At 40.4% G+C, this 23,686-nt stretch overlaps 1 protein-coding gene across 1 annotated transcript; it reads right to left on the bottom strand.

Annotated features, from left to right (window-relative positions):
* Nucleotides 1-3,015: 3,015 nt before the first annotated feature.
* Nucleotides 3,016-19,127, bottom strand: POMP (proteasome maturation protein). The gene is made up of 6 exons (XM_060637462.2): nucleotides 18,747-19,127; nucleotides 15,801-15,898; nucleotides 13,351-13,411; nucleotides 10,410-10,511; nucleotides 6,572-6,665; nucleotides 3,016-3,186 (listed from the first exon to the last, which is right to left on the bottom strand). Exons 1-6 carry the CDS (start codon nucleotides 18,747-18,749, stop codon nucleotides 3,119-3,121), a joined length of 426 nt encoding a protein of 141 aa, XP_060493445.1. The 5' UTR covers nucleotides 18,750-19,127; the 3' UTR covers nucleotides 3,016-3,118.
* Nucleotides 19,128-23,686: the final 4,559 nt, after the last annotated feature.

The following is a 23,686-nucleotide window of genomic DNA, read 5'->3' on the forward strand; positions in this document are numbered from 1 at the left end:
ATATATATTAAAGTCCCTTTTACTTTTTCCAATCAAAAAAAAACTGCTGAAATTCAATTCAAAAACTAACAGTATATTCTTATTCTTTAACGTAAGGATCTATAATAAAACAAACTAAATATATACATTCTTAAACATTCATTGTACATGAAGGAATCTAAATTTGTTTTGAAATCATGAGCTAAACAGGTCAAAAAAGTGTCACAACATTCTTAGTTTTGCTTTATTCAAATAGCAAGTCGAAATTTAGTTAATATATAGATTTTAGGTGCTTGATAAAAAAAATTTAATCGATGGTAAATTTCAGCGGATGATACACAACACAGTCTGTTGTTTTTTTTTTTTAATTTTTTTTTTTTAATGTTTATTTATTTTTGAGACAGAGAGAGACAGAGCATGAACAGGGGAGGGTCAGAGAGAGGGAGACACAGAATCCGAAACAGGCTCCAGGTTCTGAGCTGTCAGCACAGAGCCCGATGTGGGGCTCGAACTCACGGACTGTGAGATCGTGACCTGAGCCGAAGTCAGCCGCTCAACCGACTGAGCCACCCAGGCGCCCCCAGTCTGTTTTTCAAAACTTCATCATCTATTTGTTCAGATCACCTTTTACATTCTTGCATGTCTGCGTTTGAAGGAGTAACTAAACACAGGCGAGTACTGGGTTGTACACTGGTCGTGTGTACTCCTGAAAGAGGGATAACACTGCAAAGGGCACAATTAAGGAAACATGGTACACCTATCAGCTGTATTTTGCACAGAGGGTAGGAAAGAGCCATCCCGTGGCGTGTATGCCAAATAGTGCTTAATTTTTTGCCAACCGCCCCCAACACTTCCAGACAATAAAACCCACAAATTCCTTTATCCTCATATATATTGAGAGGCTTAATAAAGAATTAGATTGCACCTTGTTAGGCATGCTTCCATCTTTTAATGTGAATTTTATCATTTTAATGTGAATAAAATGAATTTCAATTAGCCACCAACCTATGAAGTTCCTCTTGAACCCAAAGATAGTTCACAAGCAAAAAAAAAAAAAAAAAGACCAGGAAAATACTAAACTAATTCTTCCATAAAGTCACAGCCTCTGAAAGAAAAAATGCCTAATTAGAGTTGGACGCCTAGACAGGTAACTCAGACAGCCCTGCAATGGACTCTAATGCAGGAACCCAAATAATTCAACTCCAAGCACATAAAGATTGCAGGAATTAAGAAATGGCAAGCTTTTCAGCAGTGAGGTAGGCCAGAAGAATTAACCAATTAATGCCAATGACTCTTGCTAATACAAAGGCAAAAGTGAACATAGAGGAAAGCAAGCATACAAATCAAAGGTTCTCAAGCCTGGAGAGCTTTTCAAAAGTACATTTCCTAGGATCCATTCTGGTCTTATTGGAATTTCTGAGATTCAGACCCAGTACCAAAATTCCTTCACAAGATCCCCAGGTGATTTTTTGTGTACCCAGCAATCAGGATCACTGGTATTCTTTACAAAGAAGGTGAAAGAGGAAAAGGAGAGAGAGGGGAAGTGAAAAGACCTTCAGAAAGTATTCCCATTTGTTTAAAGCATCAGCTTTCCATTTAAACTATGCTCATTAATTTCATAGTACCCTCTCCTGGTCGGGAAGGGTATGTAGTATTCTTAGAACTACGGTAAAGAAGAAATTTCCCATTTTCTTAGTTGAAAGAATATATCTAGAAGCAATTAGTGAACCTTCATTAATTCTGTATTTTCTCATAATTTAAGTGTAAAATGGTTTGGCAAATATTGTGGTAGCAAAGGTGTTTCTAAACCTAACCTCAACAGTCAGGAGTAATTTTAGAGGTTTGTTGTTGTTGTTGTTGTTGTTTAATGTTTATTTTATTTGAGAAAGAGCATGCAAGCAGGGGAGGGGCAGAGTGAGAGGGGGAGAGAGGATCTAAAGTGGGTTCCGCGTTGACAGCAGCCAGCCCAATGTGGGGCTCAAACTCATGAACCGTGAGATTATGACCTAAGCTGAAGTCAGACACTCAACTGACTAAGCCACCCAGGCACCCCAAGAGCAATTTTAAAAAATGTGTCATCTGCTTTATTTCAAGGTTTGTCATCGCTGACACTACTGACATATTGAACCAAATGATTTGGGATATTGCAGGGAGCAAACTCTGAATATAAGCAGTTTTATAATATTCAGTAATAACTTTTTTTGTGACATAGAAGGCTACTGTTTCAATATAAATTATGAGTTTTTAAAATCATCTTCATTTGGTACTTTTATTATCAAAATATATTTCTTATTAGTGAAAGATGACTCATTTACTAATTAAATCTAAAATTCTTTAATTTTTGTATACCAAGTTCATAAAGAATACCTCATAAGAAAGAACAACCATAGCGAAGGTTTATTTTTAAATAAATTATTATGGGATTTGTTCATGGATACATAGTATGTGTGTACATGAATATTCTGATTATTTTTCAATTTAAGCATCTTGTGATATATAAGTCTATGTGGTACAACAGTTTAATCAGCATATCCTGGTTGCTTTATCTAATTTTTCACGTTAAACACAAGACCGAAATCAAAACCTTTGAACTTGTACTTTTCAATCTCAAAGAATAGCTATAATTCTAAAATAGCATCAATACAGCCAATATTATTCTTCTGAATATTAATGAGCTATACTGAAACAAGGTAAAATATAAACACCTTGCTTTGTACTTAATTTGAAGTGTTGCCACTAAAATCAATTACAGATGTTTATTCTGAAAGACATTACTATGAAGGTTGCAGACTCAAATGCTGATAATGGTTTCAGAACCAAATTTATAGAATACCCAAACAACAGGTTGCACTGTAGACCTGTAGACAGTTTTAAAATACTCATTAGCAACATTTTTTTAAAGACATAGAAGGCTACTGTTTTCATATAAATTGGGAGTTTTGAAATCATCTCCCTTTAGTGCTTTCAACTGTCACATGGCAATAAACCAAAGACCCAAATAATTTCAAATGATCACAGATACTATTTAGGCAAGAATTCTCAGATGTCAGTACTTTTAATGTCGTGTACATCAAATTATAGTAAAAAGAGGACTATAAACAAGATGCAGCCCCTCTATTTTCATGCACAGCACAAGAGATTACAGTAAACCCAGTTTATATTCCACCATCAAGTGTGGCTCTCCCATTAGTTCACTTTGTGACGGGTCTGAAAACAAACAAAAACAAACATATTAAAGATTCTCAGAAAAAGATAAATTCAATGATTCCACTCACATGAAAATCTAGAACAGGCAAAACTAACATGAAAGAAGACAGACGAGCAGTTGCCTGGGGCCAAAGGTGAGGGACTGACTGCAAAAGGAGCAAGCAAACTTTCTGGGGTGATAAACATTTTATATCTTGACTGGGGGACACTTACACAGCAGTACACATTTGCTAAAATTCACAGAATATACACTTAAAATGAGAGCATTCTATTGTATGTCAATTATACCTCAATACAGTTGACTGTAAAACAAACAAACAAAAACAACAACACTCTGAAAACGTTCTTCTTTTTCAAAGCTCTGAAGTTTTCCAGAGGCTTCCCAGAAACAATCTTTAATCAAGAAATTGAGCAGTCTCTTAATCTAGTTTGCAAAAACGCTTTATTTCTATTGTTTTGTACTCTCTTCCATACACAAACATAAATCAGAATCCTAGACCAAGAAAATTTTTTAAATCTTCACTCATTTTTAGAGATGAGTCAGACAAAAGACTTATTTTAACCATACAATACACCTAGAAGAGCTTTTAAAATTAATACTAACAGTAAGTTGGAAAATAACAAAGCCTTTTTCCATTTCTGTCCCCTACTCCACAAACAGGATTAAAAAACCCAATGAACTAGACTGTAAAATCAGTTTGTAAAAATAAATAACCACCCACATTAAAATAATGATTACAGGTCTGGATGTTTCCTCGCTGGATCTCCTAAGAGACTAGAGGTTACTGTATCACATCGGTTCGGTCATCTATATACTCTCTGCACTCATCGCACCATAAAGCAGCCTTAACAACAACTGACGCTGCTGTAATTATTAATAACAGAGTAAACTGCTATGTATGTAACAGGCATTCAAAATCTAAACTTATAAAAAAAAAATGCCTGCACATGAGTACAAATGATAGGCAAAGATGTTTGCCTACAGCACTGTTTCATGTGAATAAGTGAAAAAAGCAACCATCAATAAATGCAGTGAGGTATCACGCATACCGTTAAGATAGACCCAGTATACCTGTTGTGTTAAAAAAAACAAAACACTAAGCAATGCCAAATATTTCTGGTTATATATATATCTGTATGAAGACATACAGGAAAAAGTCTGGAAGGAAATACACTAAATATAAATAGCAAGTAAATGAAGAATAAAAGAGAAATGGGTTTGGGGGTAATCATGGAGGACTTGAGTTTCAGCTGTAATGTTTTAAATTGTTAAAGAATACGTTAATTTGTATAATGACAACTTTCTTTTAAACCGTTTTAAGCTTTGAGTTTAATAAAGTACATGCTTATTAAATAAGTCACTTCCACCAGAAAACAGCACGCCACATAAGCAGGGCGATGGCCTGTGACTCCAACGCCTGCTGTGAGACCATGAGGGAGGACTGAGCCTCTCCATCAGGCCGTTTAACCACCGTCCAGTGAGGGAACCAGAGTAAACAGAAATCCCTTTCAGCATTAAAAGTCTTGTTTTGACTTTACTACTGCCCTCCTCATATTCCCTTCCCTTCCTCGTAAAATGTGCAGAATTTTCTTGGCCAAGTACTCCCTGATGAGCAAGCAAAACTTCATCACTTCCAACACTGAACTCAAAACCCTCCAGTCACATAGGTCTTCTTAACACACTCTTATGTGTGTTGAGACAATTCTCCATGCGTCTCTCATGCTTCTGTAAGCCTTGGATACACTTCCTGCCTTTGTTCTAGGCTCTCTGTCCAAAGTTGTTACTAAAGTGAACAGACTAAGAAGAAGACAAAGATCGTGTCTCCTCTGGAGCACAGAACAGGAAGCCTTACTGCCTATTGTAAAAGATTCAGATGCCCTTACCTGGGGGTTCCTCTACCTGTAATAAAATACATAACATATGCAGCATCACCTGACCTTCTTCTGGCTGCTCCGTGGGAGCTGGGGCTCAGGGAACCAACCAGAAAGCTGACACTCCAGCTACTACTACTGCTCGTAGTAATAAACTGTGGTCTCTAGGAATCTTGTCTTCTGCCCGGATTCATGAAACCATGGCAGGCTAACCTGTCAGCTTCTAGACAGGACAATATCAGAGTTCTTCGGCTGTTCTCTCAGGTTACAGACCCCTGAACACACTGCTTCTACCTCTACTGTATCAACTAATTCACACATCTTCTAGGAATCAGGTTATGTGTCATATTCCCAAAAGTGCCTCTCTCTCCTACTCAACAACAAACTATACCCCTATCCCTTTTTATTCCTAGAATTTATCACAATTTGCAATTATATGTCTGTGTTTAACTGTTGAACGTTTACCTCCTGCCTTAGAAAGCACAGTTTGTTTTTTTACCATTGTAGATTCAGACCCTGGCTCAGTGCCTGATACATAGTAAATATATAACTGAGTAAATGCTCAATAAGCATCTCTCACTTCCTTTACACAAACTTACAGGAGGTGATTTTTAAGGAAATGTGTTCTTATAACTAATTTAAAATGCAAGATAGAAACATACAGACATGAACTATCACCTTGCTAATTTAAAATGAGGTGTAAGTTCAATGTAAAAAGCTTAGGGATTCCAGGTTTTCCTGCATTCAAAAAGTTCCCTCAGGAAAGATTCTCGAAGGGCAGGCTCACTAGACTTCTGTTGTGTCCACAGCATTTCCTCACCGGACATTAGCAGCCAAGCAAAACTAGTATAATTTAATCCTGTTGGGTTTTTTCTGTTTCTCCTGAACCGCCGGGGCAAAACGAGCAGAAACAACACTAGACAGAATTATATTTGTTTATCTTCCTCAGAAGCAAAAAAATAGGGGATGCTGCATGTATTGTTCTTACTTAAAAGTCATTTATCTCATACATGATACAATTATCCAAGGAATTTTGTTAAAAATGACAGATTCTTCTTTCCTATTCACCACCTATAGTAGCACAAAAATTCTTTGGGGGTGGGAGGCAATTTTTAAGGAAAAATTTTCTTATTTTTTCTAGTTCTTTTAAAAACTAGTCGTGTCCCACAAATATTTTAAATACCGAAACAACAATCATTGTTCAAGCTACCCTAACAATACTATGTTAGACTCACACATTAGTCTATGTCTGCAGGACATGAAATGAAAGACTATCATTAGTTGATTGGCAGTAACTATAACCTTGAAACTCCACAAAGAACTTTCACCTTTAAAAACCAGTTAAAGAACAGTTATTACCATTAAATTTTGTCTCATTGCAATGAATAAACACAAGTGAATCCAATGAGCTGTAAGGGCCATATGGATGAGGACAGGACGCTGTGGGTTTTGTTTGCTACCATTGCCTTGTACATTATTAGGGCTCCATAAAAAGGTGCTGAATGACACTTACCATTAAGAATATCTTCAAATCCAATAGTCTCATCATTACCCCTCAAAATATCCAGTGAAAGGTTTGAGCTTGGAAGAAATGGAAGACGCTGAACCTTCAGGAAAAATATGAAAGGGCAAGATTAGAGAAAACCAAAGGGGGGGGGGGGACAATAAATAATCTAACTTCTTGCTCTTCATTCTTTATTTGTAAAATTCACAAAACTAAATAAACAGTTTAACCAGTGGGGGAAAAAAAACCAAACAGCAGTTCATATTTTACACCCAAACCAAATTTTTTAAAATTCCTCAAAACTTTACTCAAAATATGTAAAGACCCTGAAAATTAGAGTTTTTATTAACACTTAATAATCCCATCAGGTTTGCACATATTTTGGGGCTTTGCTTCTGTCATACACATGACGACGTGCAAAAATCCCAGAGCCTAACGCCATAATCTAGTTCCAAATAAAGGTGGGATGATCAAACTCCTGAAGAAATTCCAGCTTAGTAAGAGTACTACTCTACTTAGCAAACTGATGACTTCACTCTGTATGTTGTTTCATATTGCTCATAGTAAAAATGTAAGTTATGGCCCTTTAAAACAGTACTGGTAACCAGAAAGGAAGGTCAAAGTCACTTGTGAGGTCTTTGAAAAACACAGTAACATCAGGCACTGGGGTGGCTGAGCAGGCTAAGCCCCCCGCTCTTGATTTTGGCTCAGATCATAATCTTATGGTTCATGAGTTCGAGCCCCACATTGGGCTCCGTGCTGGCAGTGCAGAGCCTGCTTGGATTCTCCCTCCCTCCCTCTCCCACTCTCGCTCTCAAAATAAATGAATGAACTTTAAAACAAAACAAAACAAAAAAAACCACAATACCATTCTGAACTAGCAGTATCTACTTTTTTCAAGTACCGTATTTTTTTTAACTTTTTTTTTTTTAAGGTTTATTTATTTTGAGACAGAGAGAGAGCAGGAGAAGGGCAGAGAGAGAGCGAGAGACAGAGAATCCCAAGCAGGCTCCGTGCTGTCAGCACAGAGCCTGACACAGGGCTTGAACTCACAAACCGTGCCATCGTGACCTGAGCTGAAATCAAGAGTCGAATGCTTAACCGACTGAGCCACCCAGGCGCCCCTTCAAGTAAAGTATCAAGCATAGGATCTGCACCCTGGTTTGTAAGCGTAGCAGAGAAAGCACGGGTTGTAGAGCCAGTGGTATCTGGATGCAGACTGTTTTAGGACTCACCATTACTTTGGCTTCGTAGAAGTACCTGCTCTGTCTCACTCTCGGTTTCCTCATCTGGGAAACAGGATTCTATCACCTTCCTCTCAAACTGGCGGAACGGTGTGGTGTAAAATATGTATATAGTATAGTCGTTGGCACATACTTGGTATTCGATGAACTTTTATATAAGCAAACCAAATTTTCAAGTTTTGTGTTCTCTGTTAGTCGTAAGATTAGTTTGGATATTAACACAAGAATACCAAGAGTGATGGTCCGTGACCATACGATACCAGTATTTTAAAGTAATCATGACTTTGAAATCTCAGGGCGTTAAGATTATCTCCCCCAAGAAAATATAACCGACTAAAACTACTTTTAATTACTAATGGCTTATAGAATTTAGGATGAAAAAATCTCTAGGTTGACAAATGTATGTATGTATGTATTTTTTGTTTGTTTGTTTTTGTTTTTTAAAGGAAAGTAGGGAAGACAGAGGAAGAGACAAAAATGGACCTGTAAGTTAAATCAGAGAGTAAGGGGTCTGGTAGGTACAGTTTGATCAGACACAGTCCTGAGAAAGCACCAAAAGCAGGAAGGAGCAGGCAGTTGTTACATATCCCAATAAGCAAGAACCACAACAGCACAAGGATAAGGGAAAAAGGCGGGGCGGGGGACAGAACTCTGGACGACGATTTTTGGATTAAATGGAATTAAAAGTTTAGGCCCAAAATATGAGCAATATGTAACTGGAATCTGAGTAGCAGGAAAATAAAAGGGAAACGAACAATTCTGTGCCAAACATATGTTGTATTTAATCTTCAGAGTTACCCTAATAACCTGACAGTGTTGTTCCTGTTAACTCCATTTCACATTAAAAACAAACACAAGATCTGGGGCTCAGAAAGGTCTCTAACTTGTTTAAGTTCTTAAGACTGGTAGGCAGTGGAGCCAAGATTCACATCCAGGTTACTGTTAGAGCCACACATGCTCTTTCGGAGCTTGATCCTTGGAAAAAAAGTTCTAAAACAGCTTCCAGGACGACTCAGCCAACACAGTTGCTGGCATTAACAGAATTTATTGAAAAAGACACAGTAGTAGGAAGAACACGTGCAAAAGCCAAAAGGCCAGAAAAAAAACTAGGACGCTGAAAGTAGTTTCAGGAGGCTACGAAGTACACTGAAGAACAAAGAGAGGCAGTTCAGGAGCACAGCCACGTTACAGAGTCAGGGTATTATTCTGAGGGCAAAGTGAGGGGAGTGCCACAATCAACTCTGTATTTTACAAAAATTACGTGGCTACAGCATGTACAATGGACTGGAGGGCAGCAGGGGTGGGTGTCGTCGCACTGATCCAGACGAAGCACAGTAGGGGATCAAAACCAATGCAGAAGCGATGGTGTCAACATGTAATTGACTGGACGGTGGGAGGCAGGGTGGCGGGTGGGGACAGGTGCCGCTTGAGATAACCAAGGTTAATGCTGCAATTGCTGCCTTAGGTGGCAACCTAGTCACACGTGACACAGAGTATGTGCGGCATAAGGAGTTCTTCTGTACTCACACATGTGAAATGTGAAGTGCCCGTGGGACTTACAACTGGAGAAGCCTACAGGTTTACAGCTCATGAGAATTAAAACTTGGGAGTCATCAACATATACATGATACCTAAAGTCACAGGAATAGGTAGGAAATAATAGGATGAGAAGAGGACTGGAGACGGGAACTAACAAACCCGGTATTGCAAGATGCAGAAGAAAAAAGCAAAAGGAACCTACACAGAAATACCTGAGAAGGCGATTTCAGACAGGAAGGAGTATCAGGAAAAGTGTGGTGTCCTAAAAGCCAGGGGAAGAAGGAAGGAGTCATTGGTATTACACACCACAGGGAGACCAAGCAAAAGGAGGGTATCCAGACGTCCACACTGTTCAGGAGCAGTTTCACTGGTGATGGAAGCCAGGAAACGGTGGGTTGAGTGGACAAGAGGCAAAGGCACATACGCAGCAAACAGAGGCAAGTCTAAGACACTAACCTGGCAAAAGCACATTTAGTGAGCGAGAAGTTGCTATAAAGGGACTGATACAACATTTGGGTTGTTTTTAAAGACAGAAAAGGTCAGGATGCACATAAACACTGCTGAGGAGTCTGAGCAAGTAGACGGAGAGGATGAAGACATCAGCTACAGAAAGGATCCACGAAAAGGGAATTCTCTGACGTGGTGTGAGAGGGCAGAACCTAGAACACAGGTCGAGGACAGTTCTTACACCTGGAAGGACATTTCTAAAGATCTTATTCTTTAGCAACAGGGGTACCCAGCTATATGCAAACTGCCTGCCACGCACCACACGTGGATATTTCTAGAGGCATTTCAAATTCAATGTAACCCTCCAAAAAGAAAAACATGAAAGCAGATGCAGGTAAGTTTTGGCACTGAGCTCTTAAATTTGAAGTCTTCCGCTTAATGTCTTCTTTTTTTTCTGTATAAAGTAGGACTCGGGGTCCTATCCTAAAAGGGGACAAAGTAGAATAGGCTGTAGAGAAGAGAAAGTAAGGTTTATAGGGCTATGACTAGGGAAGAGTCCTTCCGGTCCATAGCAACACCCAGGTGGAATGTATCACAGCTGACATGCACAAACTCACCTGCTGCACTGCCTTGAATTCCATTTGTAATTTGAGTGGAGCAAACAGACCCTGGATGTTTCTCAGTGTGGAAAAATTCATTTTATCTTGGTTGAGCTGGAACTACACAGGACAACAATGGAAGTTGAAAGGTTACACTCAACACTCTGCTTTCAAAACTTCATTGATACATGTATAACACAACACTTAGACAAAGCATTTTACTATCCATAACTGAAATAAAAACAAAACACTTTTGTCAATAAAATAAAGTTTAGAGTACGTACGTCTGTTTTATCCAGCATGCAGGTATAGGGTACTTCACTAACATAAAATTACCCCTAAAACTTGGATTTACAAAACTTTAGATAAACAATGTTTTTCACATTGCAAAAATACATTTACAAAACATTTCAGTGCTTTTGATTAGAATTACCGCAAAACTGGTAAAACACAGAAAGGTATAAATAACCTGAGATCCAGAAATAGTTACATACAAGTGACAAAAATGGTGAATTTCTCAGTATGAAAATATACAATTCAAAGGATTTCACAAAAGAAATAATCACACCCATTATACCACCCTGTTAATTAGGCTATAATGTTTAAACTCCACTCTTTGGAGTAGTAGATTCCTGGGGGGTAGGGATCCAAAACTCTAAAGTCTGTCCAGTTTGCACTGGGTGCTAATAAGGAATTTTTTTTTTTCTGAAATCATATTTTTACTAAACATTGATATTACTTGTAAAAAACTTGTACAATTTAATGTACTTCAGGCAAAATGAATCAACTCCATTCATGGATTCTAATCATACAGTTTCCTAAAATGGCTCTTAGGGGTAGCAGATATGATTTGCAGACAGACTGCTACAAAGGTCTGTGTAAGTTAACTATAGTAAGCTAAAGTGACCTGTGTGATCATTTTTTATTATACTACATTCTCTTGATAAGCTTTTAAGTCATGGCAGGGGCAGGCTAAGGAATTTTAATCAAATACTTACTGAGAGATTAGTGCCCACTGAGACACAACCTGGGGCCATATACATGAAGTCTAAAGGATATGAAGCAATATGGTTTTTAACTACTGTAGCTGGAGTGCAAAATTTTAACAGACGGTCCTTAGAGAAAATATGCAACATTTCATTATGGGTATATAATCTGAAGTTCTCACTGAAGGGTTTCCTTTAAATACTGAATTAAGTAAATACAGTTTTATGTAAAAGATTCAATTTTATAAACTTTGACGAATGTATCCACCTTATGATATGCTGTCAAACTGCAATTATCAGTCAACATATACTTAACCACTAACAACCACATGCAAAATTAGAATTAGGCTCTGTGGCAAAGTATGACAACCAGTCTACCACGGAGAAGGTTGTACGATCGAACTGGGAAAACATCACATACAGATCAGGACTTCTCAACCCCTGGAGCTACTGACATCTTGGGCTACACAATTATCTGTCGTGGTGCACGGGGACAGTCCTGTACACTGTAAGAGGTTTAGCAGCATCCCTGGCCTCCGTCCAACTGACGCCACTACCGAAGATCCTTCTTCCCCAACCACTTGTGACAATTAGACCTTTTCAAACGTCCCCTGGAGGAGGCAAAATCATTCCTAGTTGAGAACCACTGGTATGAATAACGATGGCCATCTTCCCTATCGTTACTATAGCTCCCAATCACGGAGAGCTACTTTAAGTCAGCACGTGCCAAGTCATGGGCTATTACTAAGTCCATTATACAGATGAAGAAACTAAGACTTAAAGAGAAATTAAGAAACGTGCCCAAGTTCACTTAGCTGCTAAGTATGGTACCAAGAATTCAAACCTAGATAGTTCAATTACACAACCTGTGCTGAAGGATTTATAACAGAAAGTGCCAGAGAATTTCAAGAGACTCCCACTACCTGGCTAAATGATTAAGGAGACTACACAGAGGTGGCAGATAGAAGCTGAGTCTCAAAACAACTGTATGATTTTTTAACTCTTCATCTGGGCCAGTCTCACTCAGATTTGTCCAAGTTTCTCTTAACATGTATTGCCCAGAAGTGAACCAATATTCCAAATAATACTTGGGAAAGTGAGACTGTCTCCTCCCTTGATCTGAGTGAGCCCCATCTTATTAATAATAACATTGCACCATCTTCCTGAAGTAATAAGACACCTCTTTATTCTTGCTCTGAACGTGTGTTTAGAAACCCTGTAAGCTGCCTTACAACATCCATCCAGGCTATACCCGCTTTGGGAGTGACTGATCTAAAACTATTCAAATGTCTGCTCTCTGAAGCCTTCCACTAGCCATATGCACAAGTGGTCGCTCCGTCTTCGTCCTCTATAGCATTTTATATAGCCCCTATCCACTGCCTGTCCTCCCGTTAAATTCTCAGCCCCTCCAGGATGGGGATTATGTCATATGCATCTATGTACCTACTATACCACATAAGAGGATATGTCCCTCAGTACCTTGGAGGTGCAGGGCTTGAGAAAGAGGTCAAGGCTAGAGATGAGGATTTGGAGATCGATAGCAAAAATGGCAGAGGAAAAATATGAAAGAAAACAGGATCATCAAATGAGGAAATATTATGAGAGGAATGGTGGATTGGCTGTCAGAAATGTCCATAAAGGGGCACCTGGCTCAGCTGGTAGAGCATGCGACTCTTAATCTCAGGGTCATGAGTTCAAGCCCCAGGCTGGGCGTGGAGCCTAGTTAAAATTTAAAAAAGAAAAAAAAAGAAACATCCATAAAAAAGACAAAAGAAGGAATGTGTAGAGCTTTAGTGAAGCAGTATAATGATAATTTGAAGCCTACTCTACAAGGATACTGAAAATAAGTCCTCATACTCTTCATGGTCAAATGCTCAAAATCAAAAATGTCCTAATAAATGAAACCACATAAGTATTACTAAAACTATTCTTCTACTAGAGAAGAAAAGTAAAAATACAAGTAACATACTTACATTTTTTTCTGATAATTCAAGAGGATGACTAGGCAAAAGTTCATTTTTCACACAAGGCAGGCTGAAAATAAACATTTAAAAGGTAGATGATAAATCACTCAATCCCTAAAGCTCAAAATCACATCTATCAATACGTTTATCTATAACAGAATGCCACAAGGGACTTTTGGGGGACGATGACACTCTGCGTCCTGACTGTGACAGTGGTTACAGAAACTGATACATGTGTTAAAATTCATATAACTATGAATTGTAACATAATGAATTATAACGAGTTATATAACATTAAGAGGAAAAAAGTCAAATCTACTATATAACTATTTTAAAATGTACCAATTATAGATACTAGTAGTCAATTAACTAGGGAGAGCCCTTCAAAAAACAGTGTTTGAACGATGCCCTATTATCTAGAAGAAATTTAATAAAGTATGTTTAAAACTACTATTATTTGATGACGTGCTTCCTTTACTATACAAAATATCTACACCCCTTCTGTTTAGGTCCAATACATATTCAATATTTAACGTATCTTTAATAACACATGTTGAACAATGTGTTTCACATTTACTGAACACCTAGTACGTAAGGTCACACGCTGCTAGAACCAGACCACTGGTCTTTATCACTCTAGATATATAAAGATAACTATTCTTATTGCCAAAACAGGATTTGAAAGCTGAAAGAAACCACAGAAATCCTGCAACAACCATTTATTGAATACTGTCTTTGTACAGAAGTATCCTACAAGTGGAATTTGAAAATGGTTCTGTCCACAGCAATCTTATAGTCTAACCAGGAAGAAAAAGGAGCATTTTATGTGAAAATAAATAAATAACAAACCATCAGAACTTGGCTACTGACTAGTTCGTGAATTTGATTACACTATGCCATAAATCAAATTATATTCTCTAATTCCAAAGACTATAAACTGCATCTTTCACTATAAAATGGAAAGACAATAATAACAAGGCATCCTATCTGTCCCCAGACACCAGTATTAGAACAACATTCTGTTATAGCAAGACCTAAATATCTTAAAATTACATATAGAATTCAAAATTCAGATGCTACTCTTATTGGATTAAGCAGAAAGGCAACCTGCCAAGAAGTACTAGAAATCGAGACCTAAACATATAGAAACATGGAAGAAATCAAGGGTACAACTGTGCACTGAGGGTAGAGAAGAAAAATAACAACGGCTAACACTTACTGGGAACTTACTAATGTCAGGGACTGTTCTACTTTTCATGTACTAACTCATTTATTCCTCAAAATAAGATTTATACTATTAACAGCCCTATTTCACATATAAAGACTCTGAGAAATAGAGCAATTAAGTAACCTGCTAAAGGCATACATCTAGTAAAGAGCGGATCAAAACCCAGGCGGCCTAGTCCAGAGTTAATGCTGTATCTGCTGTGTTCTAGTGTCTCCCAGAGAATTACTCCAGTAGGAAATAAGATAAGGACACAATGGCTTTCCAAGTTAGCAGTAGCAAAAAGGAGAATCCTAGCAAATCATGCTCCTGGGTGACAGCTCCTAGAAGGAGGCCCTAACCTGGGAACCCACTACCATTAAAACATTTCTTCATTACAAAAACATCCACTGAATGGATAAAGAAGATGTGGTACACAAACACACACACTCACACACACACTGGAGTATTACTCGGCAATCAAAAAGAATGAAATCTGGCCATGGATCACTAGTGATGGAACTAGGGGGTATTACAGTAAGCAAAGTCGGTCAGAGAGAGATAAATATCACAGGACTTCACTTATATGAGGACTCTAAGATACAAAACAGATGAACACAAGGGAAGGGAAGCAAAAATAATATAAAAACAGGGAGGGGGACAAAACATAAGAGACTCTTATTTTTTTTTTTTTTAACATTTATTTATTTTTGAGACAGAGAGAGATAGAGCATGAACGGGGGAGGGTCAGAGAGAGAGGGAGACACAGAATCTGAAACAGGCCCCAGGCTCTGAGCTGTCAGCACAGAGCCCGACGTGGGGCTCGAACTCATGAACTGCAAGATCGTGCCCTGAGCTGAAGTCGGACGCTTAGCCGACTGAGCCACCCAGGTGCCCCAAGAGACTCTTAAATATGGAGAACAAACAGAGGGTTACTGGAGAGGTTGTGGGAGGGGGGATGGGCTAAATGGGAAGGGGCATTAAGGAATCTACTCCTGAAATCACTGTTGCACTATATGCTAGCTAACTTGGATATAAATTAAAGAAGTAAATTAAATAAAAATCAAAGAAAAACAAAAAACATCCATGCCCACACTCACCCAGTCTAAGGTATATTACTTGCTATGGCCCAAATTAAATATATATTTATGGCCTATCAAAATATTTAAAGAATACTGTGAAAAAGAATTCACAGGAACATTTTATTACAACAAAGTCAAAGTCACAATTCCACCCCTCCCCCCCACCCATATACCCTTTTCGAAGAAGATCATGACTTTCAAAAGGTCCACTTGCTGAAAGTTCAGTAACTGGAATACTGTCCTTTAGCTGAGATCCAAGTCCTCTGGCATTCTACAACACAACCAAAAACACCATTAAATACAAAAACTTTTTAAAACTTACACTGAACATTTATGTAAAAAACTCTGTTTAAGCACTAAACAAAAAAATAAAGTCTCTGCCCTCAAAGAGCCCATAGTCTAGACAATTATGATGAGACTTAGCATTACGGTAGGGTGATTATACATGGTACACTAAATAATATCAAACTTGGGAGTAGATAGGATCCCGGAGTTGATCTCTGAATACTGTCATATTGAAAGGCATTCTCGGACAAAAGAACACGGGTAAAAGAAAGAGACATAGGGGCACCTGGGTGGCTCAGTCGGTTAAGCGTCCGACTTCCGCTCAGGTCACGATCTCACGGTATGTGAGTTCGAGCCCCGCGTCGGGCTCTGTGCTGACTGCTCAGAGCCTGGAGCCTGTCTCAGATTCTGTGTCTCCCTCTCTCTGACCCTCCCCTGTTCATGCTCTGTCTCTCTCTGTCTCAAAAATAAATAAACGTTAAAAAAAAAAAAAAAAAGAGAGACATAAATGAATACGCTACAAGTAGTTTGAGATGACCAGCTAACTCCATGTCTCAGTGAGGCAGAGGTAAAGGCAGGCCGGCAAAATGAAAAAAAGGCTCGAACATGCGAAGAAATTCAGGTTTTATTCTGAAATTGAGAGAGCCTCTGAAGGTTCTGGCATGATCAGAATTAATTTCATCGGAAAGATTCTTCCCCTAGGTTGGAATGATTAGCACAGAATGAAAAAAAGTCGAGGGCAGAATCCTGGATACCACTATTCCTTAAAAAATAAAAAAGCACAAGGAAACGGGGTTAAGAATGAATAGAATGGCTACAAGAATGAAGTCACAGAAGCTAAGAAAAAAAGGGACGTTGAGAAAGTATTTGGTTTCTGAAAGAGGGTACACCCTACGAAAAATAAATCTAATTGGCATAATGTAAACAAAACCGAAGACTCACAGTACATTGGGCACTATTGTATTATCACATCTATGCTATAAAACATTTAATCACATCTATGCTATAAAACATTTAATCAAAAAAATTCAATAATTATATTTAAATATAAAAACCATTTAATAATCAGCAGGTGATTTATTAAACACCCATTATGTGTCAGGTGTTCTGGTAGATGCTGAATGTACACCTTCCCCAGGGTTGAGGCTAACGAAGATAAATTAGACAAGCAAATAAAATGCAATAAATGTTACAACAGGGAACACACAAGAGCTAACTTTTAATCACGTGTTGCTCACATACAATAACCCTGTAATTCTGCAGAAAAATGTACAGCAGCTACAGGTAGCTTGGTGAGCAGCCTTACACTACGCTAGGAGAAACTACTCTGAGAAACCAGCGTTTTATGTCGACTGTTGGGTTCACCCGTGTATTTTATTTGGTCAGGTACTTTATCCTGTCCAGGGTTTCTTCAATCTACCGCCCTACTTCAAGACCTCACACCTGGGTAACCTTAACAGCACTCTGCTGGGTACTGCTGTCTCTAGACTCTTCCACTTTCCAATTCTGCATCTCAAGGTTTTCCTAACACATATAATCTTCCCCACCAACCTGTTAAAAAACAAACAAACAAACAAACAAACAAAAAAAAACCTTTCACCGATTCACCAATGTCCAGTCTGAAAAACAAAGCCCAATATCCTCATCCTGGAACTCAAGAACCTACACAACAGGTTCCCCAACACAGAAGTCAAGGTTGATCAGGAAACGAATCTGGAATCTATGCAGTGTGGCCTGTCTCTAACCTACTACGTGACTATGATCAAGGCATACAATGTCTCTGGCCCCATTTACTTATCCTCCCAGGCACCTGAACTCTTGCCAGGACCAGAGTGGTATGATTCTACCTTACCAAATGTATCTCCTGGTACTTTCCCACCAGGAAAGGAACACTCTCCTCCTCCCACATTGCTTTATTGTAAAGTAACAGAAGGAAAGTTTCTTCTATGCAGAAAGAAAAGGAGAATTCTGATCTCTGGGTTCTACTATTACCATTCCCCCCAATTTCCTTCTGTACAACATCAGGATAGGCACCCGATGTTTCTGCTAAAGCAGCAGACAAAACCAAATCTATGAAAAGTATCACTAGTTACACCGCAGAGAGTTTATACAACATCTTCACAATAATCAGCAATATTACCAACACAAGCTTTCTAGATTTAGATGGCCTAGTATCAGAATCAGGGGCCAGGGCGGTTCAGGAGTCTTTCCCAAGCATCACTACTTTTACGTTACAAGGAGGGAAAGGGAGTGGAGGGGGGAAGGGATGCACTAAAGACACAGACACACGGGGAGTAACAACTGCCTTGATTTTTACCCCCTCCAACGTCTGGCACACTACAAGCCCCCAGAAATGTCTGTAAAGGTAAGAGATGAAAAGGAGACTTTCAGCTGTGGGTCTGTTCGCAAAGCAGTTCCGAGGTCGGGGGTGGGCGAGGAGTTCGAGGGCTCTGGGCCCCCAAGGGTCGCCCCTCTGGGGCCCCTCAGCGCGGCATCACAGGCTGCACTCTCGGATGTGCCAGCTCGGCGCCAACCACGAGGAAGGAGCCGGGGGGTACTGGGGACTTGGGGACGAGGGGGCGCAGACCGAGAGAAGAGAACCAAGCGAAGGGGATGAAGCCCAAGCGCTACTCGCGGGACCCGCGCCGAGCCCAGCCCGGACGACAGCCACGAAACCCCCAACCCCGTGACTCGACAGATCATGGCGCCCGAGGCCGGCCTCATCCTCCCGCCGCCGCCGCCACCCCGGGACGAGCCAGGGGGAGGCGGCCTGTTCCTGCCGGGCCAGGGTCCCGAACCCGCCGGGAACTCAGGTCGCCCGGGGGCTCACTCACCATCTTCAACTTGCTCAGTGAACAGCCTCTCAGCCCCGTTACCGTCAGCCGGCCCCACTGCTCACTTCCGTTTCCGGGGTTGCCCCCCCCCACATCCGCCGGAAGTGCGTCCGTCCGGGCGAGGAAGGAAGGAGGGCGCGGGGCGCCGGGAGGGAGCCGCGCGGGGCCGAGGCTCCCACGCCTGAAGTCCCGAGGGACCCGGGGCCAAGGGCGCAGTAAGGGTGTGGGCTGGGGGGAGGGTGGGGTCGGGACGAGATGTGCCGGAGGGGAGGGAAGACGCGGACCTCCGCTTAATGATAAACATCCACCGTTGGTACGGTATTTGAAGATGTGCAGTGCGCTTTGGTAGATGCATCCCCTTAGTGAATACAAAACCTCGAAGAGGAGACTACATTTTTCGTGAGGGCAAACGAGGCACAGGTGCAATGAATAATTTGCAGCGTTTCAGCTAGAAAAAGGCAAAAGTAGAATACGAGGCTTTGCCAGTTTATTCTTTAAAACCATAGAACGAAGGTCTGCTATGTTCAGAACCCTGTGCGGAGGCTAAGAATATAGAAATGAATCGGGCTGATGTTCCTAGGCAAGAGGAGCAGCGGAACTGCTGGGGGTGGGGCGGGTGACCTGGAGCGAAGGAGGGATGATAATTGCCAACATATATTGGGGCTCTCCTCGCGATAGAATTCTAAGCCCTTTACGTGAATTATCCCCTTTAATCTCTTCAATAATCTTATGAAGTAGGCTCTATGGTTATCTCAACTTTATAGTCAAGGAAAGCAAGACAAAAGAGTTCAAATATGCCCAAGGACCCAATCATCCGTTTTCAAAGCATTATACTGTGTTGCCTTCCAAATATAACGCGATAAAATGGACTCCTACTGTGTTACCATATAATGGGGATAACTTAAAGAATCCTTGGGCTGATACTGAAAGGTAGGAGAGTATGGGAAAGAACATTACTGGCAAATTTGCTTGCGCAAAAACTGAGCTGGGAAAGGAGGTCTGTGTGGCTAAAGTTCAGAGAGTATGGAGAGAGTTGTGGGAGATGAGGCTGTAAGTAGATGGAGGCAAGTTTATTTTTGGAGGCCTCTGTGCCAATTAAGGGTGAGGCTTTATCTTTAAAAACCATTGGAGGATTTCTGGGCGCCTGGGTGGCTCAGACGGTTAAGCGTCGGAGGGATCTCACAGTCCGTGAGTTCGAGCCCCGCGTGGGGCTCTGTGCTGACAGCTCAGAGCCTGGAGCCTGCTTCCAATTCTGTGTCTCCCTCTCTCTGCCCCTCCCCTGCTCATGCTCTGTCTCTCTCTGTCTCAAAAATAAATAAAAACGTTAAAAAAAATTTTTTTTAAACCATTGGAGGACTTCTGTCACCTCTAAGGGAGGTGATAAAGTCATATGTTATGTATATCCACTGGCCATGGTCCTACAACCTTGAAGTTCCAGGTTTTGAATATTCTGCACTGCTGCCTTTATGTGTCTTCTTCTGTCTCTTCCATGTTTTCCTTGAGATTTGAGTTTGAATGTTTCATTTGCATTTTTTCCTTTCACTCAGTTCCACCTAAGGAGAAATTTTAAAACTGCAGCTCTTAAAAAGAAATTGTTTTAATGTTGTTGATTGCTCACAGTTCAGTCATTACATTTTTGTTGAGCATTTGATTCTGGAGCCAAAGAGAAGAGCCATTTCCCTATACTTGAGATACTTTTATTTTACTGGGGGGTATAAGTATGGTGAATAAATGTAAATGCGTAGTAGAGAAAGGAGCTGGATCAGAGAGTGGCTGGGAACAGGGAAAACCAGCTTTTGAGGAAGAGGAAATGTGGAAAGGCAGAGATTTGCAAAAGGGCATGTTGTAATAAGAACAATGAAGAATATTCCCATGCAGTTGGGAGTTCAGGGGGAGCAGGTGGAACAACATGAAATGAAATTGGAGGGATTGGTTGAGGATAAAATAAAGGGCCCTGTATGGTATCCTGGGGTTTTAGGCTTTGTCTTGCAGGGAATAGGCAATAATGGAGGTCTTTTCACAAGACACTTGACATTAAAAAGAATTATTCTGGTGGCAGCCTGAGGACTGTACTGGAATTAGGAGAAACTAGGAACCAAGGTACCATTTGGAGTGTTGCAGTAGAGTCCACAGGGGAAGGAAGGGATGAGAGATTGAAAAGTAGTTCAGGTTTAAAAGTAGCTTTAAAATCGCTTTAAAAAGATGATGAAGTGTCAAAAATAAGTCTCCGGTGACTGATAGGATAATATCAGGAGGGCAGCAAGGAGAAAAATCGCCTTACCTTGAGCCGTACACACACCTATATTTATATCCTTTTAGAAGGTTTGTTACAGCATTAACTAATACAAGTCAGTGTTCAGTATGCTCAAGTAGCTTGAAGAATTCAATTAGACTGGACATTAGAATGGTTTAATGTTTACTTAGACTTTATGTAATACCGTTTGGAGGACAGACTATTAGTAATTGTTAACGTCTGCTGAGTAGCTGGCCCTGTTCTTAGTTCTTTACATACATTGTTTCAGTTAATCCTCAATTACTCTGTGAGGTAGGCACTACTATTATCCCCGTTTTCCGTAAGAAACAGGCTCATTGTGTACATTGTGAGAGAACAGGTACTCTGTTTCACATTTTGTTGTCTTCCCTGACTTTACTCTTCAGTCTCTCTGGCAAAAATATTTGTTTAGTGCGCACTGTTGGACATAGCAGAAGAAACCCATCTAGAGTGCAGCCTGCTGAACATGGGTGAGCACAGGTGAATGGATACGGCTCAGGTTGGTGTAAAAGCACGCCAAGTTGAAATGTGCCCTTGGCTTTGGCTGAGTCCTCATCCCTTCAAAAGAAAGGATGGTATAAAGCAAGCACATGCATTTCAAAGAAGAGGTAGTCAGTTGAGTGATAAAGTCAATGATCAAGCAGTAAAGTGGGGAGCAGGAGGCCATGCTGACATTTTTCTTACCCTGTGAGTTAGGGAAAGTGGGAGAAGGATGAGACTCCACGGGATAGACTTGAGGAAAGTGGCATCATTTATGAGAAAGCTAGGTTTTAGTTGGGGCCAAGATGTGGGAAGAGAACTTGTGGCCAAGTAAACAATACTGGGAAATGTAGTCACAATAAACTGGGGAAGTCTAATTGTATGTTCCAAGGGACATGGTGGCAGGGGTTTATGAAGGAAAGACCAGTGAGTAGCAGGTTCAGGGGCCAAACAGGTGATGGTACCAGAGGAATACATGGGGTAGAGAAGTCAAGGTCCTTTCCCTTATGACCTGATACAACCTATACACCCTTGGCCATAACCTTTAGCTGTTAATCTATTAATTGTGTTCATCTATTTTCAGATCTCTCTGTTCCTTCTCTCTGACAGGCTTCTGCAGTCAAGGGCTATGCCTTACACATTATTGTATCTGTGTCTGGCACACAGCACCAGTAAATGCTTATTGAATGAAAAGTGTAGGAAAGAACAGATGAATGGATCGTTGCGCCTAGTAGGCAAGACTAGACTAACATGGTTGGGAAATAGGTGGGGGTAGACAAGGGTGGTCCAAGATAACTTATTTGGAGAAGTTTCCAGAAGCATCTTCTTGGGCCTGAAACCCAACCTTAAAGCTCAGCACTGTAAGCCAAGGCCCGTAATCCTTGCCTGGCTCCAATGATCCCCTTTCCCCCAGGGCTAGATTCAACAAAATCTGGCACCTCACCAAAAAGTCAACAGTTCTGACATCCGCTGACCTTAAGAGCCACGGATGTGTGTGTGTGTGTGATATGCCCACCTTTCCCCCTCCCCCTTCCAGCTACAAATTCTGGCCAGTCCTGGTTGGTCTTTTGTCCTCCCAGTCTCTGACAGTTCTTAGCCACATGGATTCTTTTGAGCTCTGAAAGCAGAATGGGGGGATTGGCGATGAGGGTTGGTGACAGTGACTTTTCCCTCAGAGTTTAGAGTAGGAGAAGCACAAGAGCTCCATTGTTTGAGAGACACAGGAGGGAAAAATAGTGTAAAAATTTTGTAAAACATGTACTCTGGCTGTGTCAGTTTCAGAAATGGTGCTCCCCTATGAGGTTGGGGAGGGAGTTTTTGTGAAGGGGTGGTCCAAATCTCAATGATAAGAAAGTTACGATGCTTCAGAGGACCTGAAAAGAATCTATATAAATCATAAATAGTACACCCAACTCTTCCTTTAAATGATCTAAATTCTGGTAGTGGTGGGGAAGATTCACTGTGCTTAATTTCAGACAAATGACACCGACACATCTCTCTTTGCAAGTCCCTTCGTAAGTGTTACGGGACGGAGAAATACGTTACACCAACTGTATTTGACAGGCCATTTTCTTTAACCCTAAGAGATGAAAGTTTCATATTTCTTCTGAAATACTTGCTGGCTATGATTTCAGATGGAGATGCTCTTGGAAGAGTGTCCTCTGAATATGAAAGGCTGGGTTTTGAGAAGAAGGACTAGAGTGGACTCTGGAATCCAGGTGTCTCGTTTTGCTATTTTCCATCTGCGTTGCATCAGACAGCAGAGGTTAGCATTTCATTTTTCATGCTCTCATCGCCCTATTTCGGGTCTGTGCTTTTGAAAAAGCGGTGGATATTTTTATCATAGAGAGTCTTTATTTGTCTGTGGAGCGTACAGTTTGTAGGTTATATGCAACGAAGTTTAAACTCTAGACTTGTTTCTGTTACCCTTCATTTGCCAGCCCACACGTAGAAGCACAGAGTCGTGTTAATATCAGCTAAAGAAAAATTTAATTCGGAAGGCATATCTGCCAAAAGCATTATACAGCTGCATATAGACCCTCATAGAATATACATGTACAATGGTATTTTCAATTCGGATGATAGTTTTGGATACTAGGGTCCGTATTCTTCTCCACTGGTATGAATACTTGAGGGGAAGTGTTTGTATTTTTGAAAATCAAAATTTTGCTCCTTGAAGCCCATTCAA

This window comes from Panthera onca, chromosome A1, assembly GCF_046562875.1.
Source record: "Panthera onca isolate mPanOnc1 chromosome A1, mPanOnc1 haplotype 2, whole genome shotgun sequence".
Classification (NCBI taxonomy): domain Eukaryota; kingdom Metazoa; phylum Chordata; class Mammalia; order Carnivora; family Felidae; genus Panthera; species Panthera onca.

What these genes read in the sequence shown, in the direction of transcription:
- POMP (XM_060637462.2), bottom strand. An exon ending in AATTCAAGGCAGTGCAGCAG is followed by an intron (nt 6,666 to 10,409) that starts GTGAGTTTGTGC and finishes TTTTTCCTGAAG; the next exon opens with GTTCAGCGTCTTCCATTTCT. An exon ending in ATTTGAAGATATTCTTAATG is followed by an intron (nt 3,187 to 6,571) that starts GTAAGTGTCATT and finishes GTTTGTTTTCAG; the next exon opens with ACCCGTCACAAAGTGAACTA.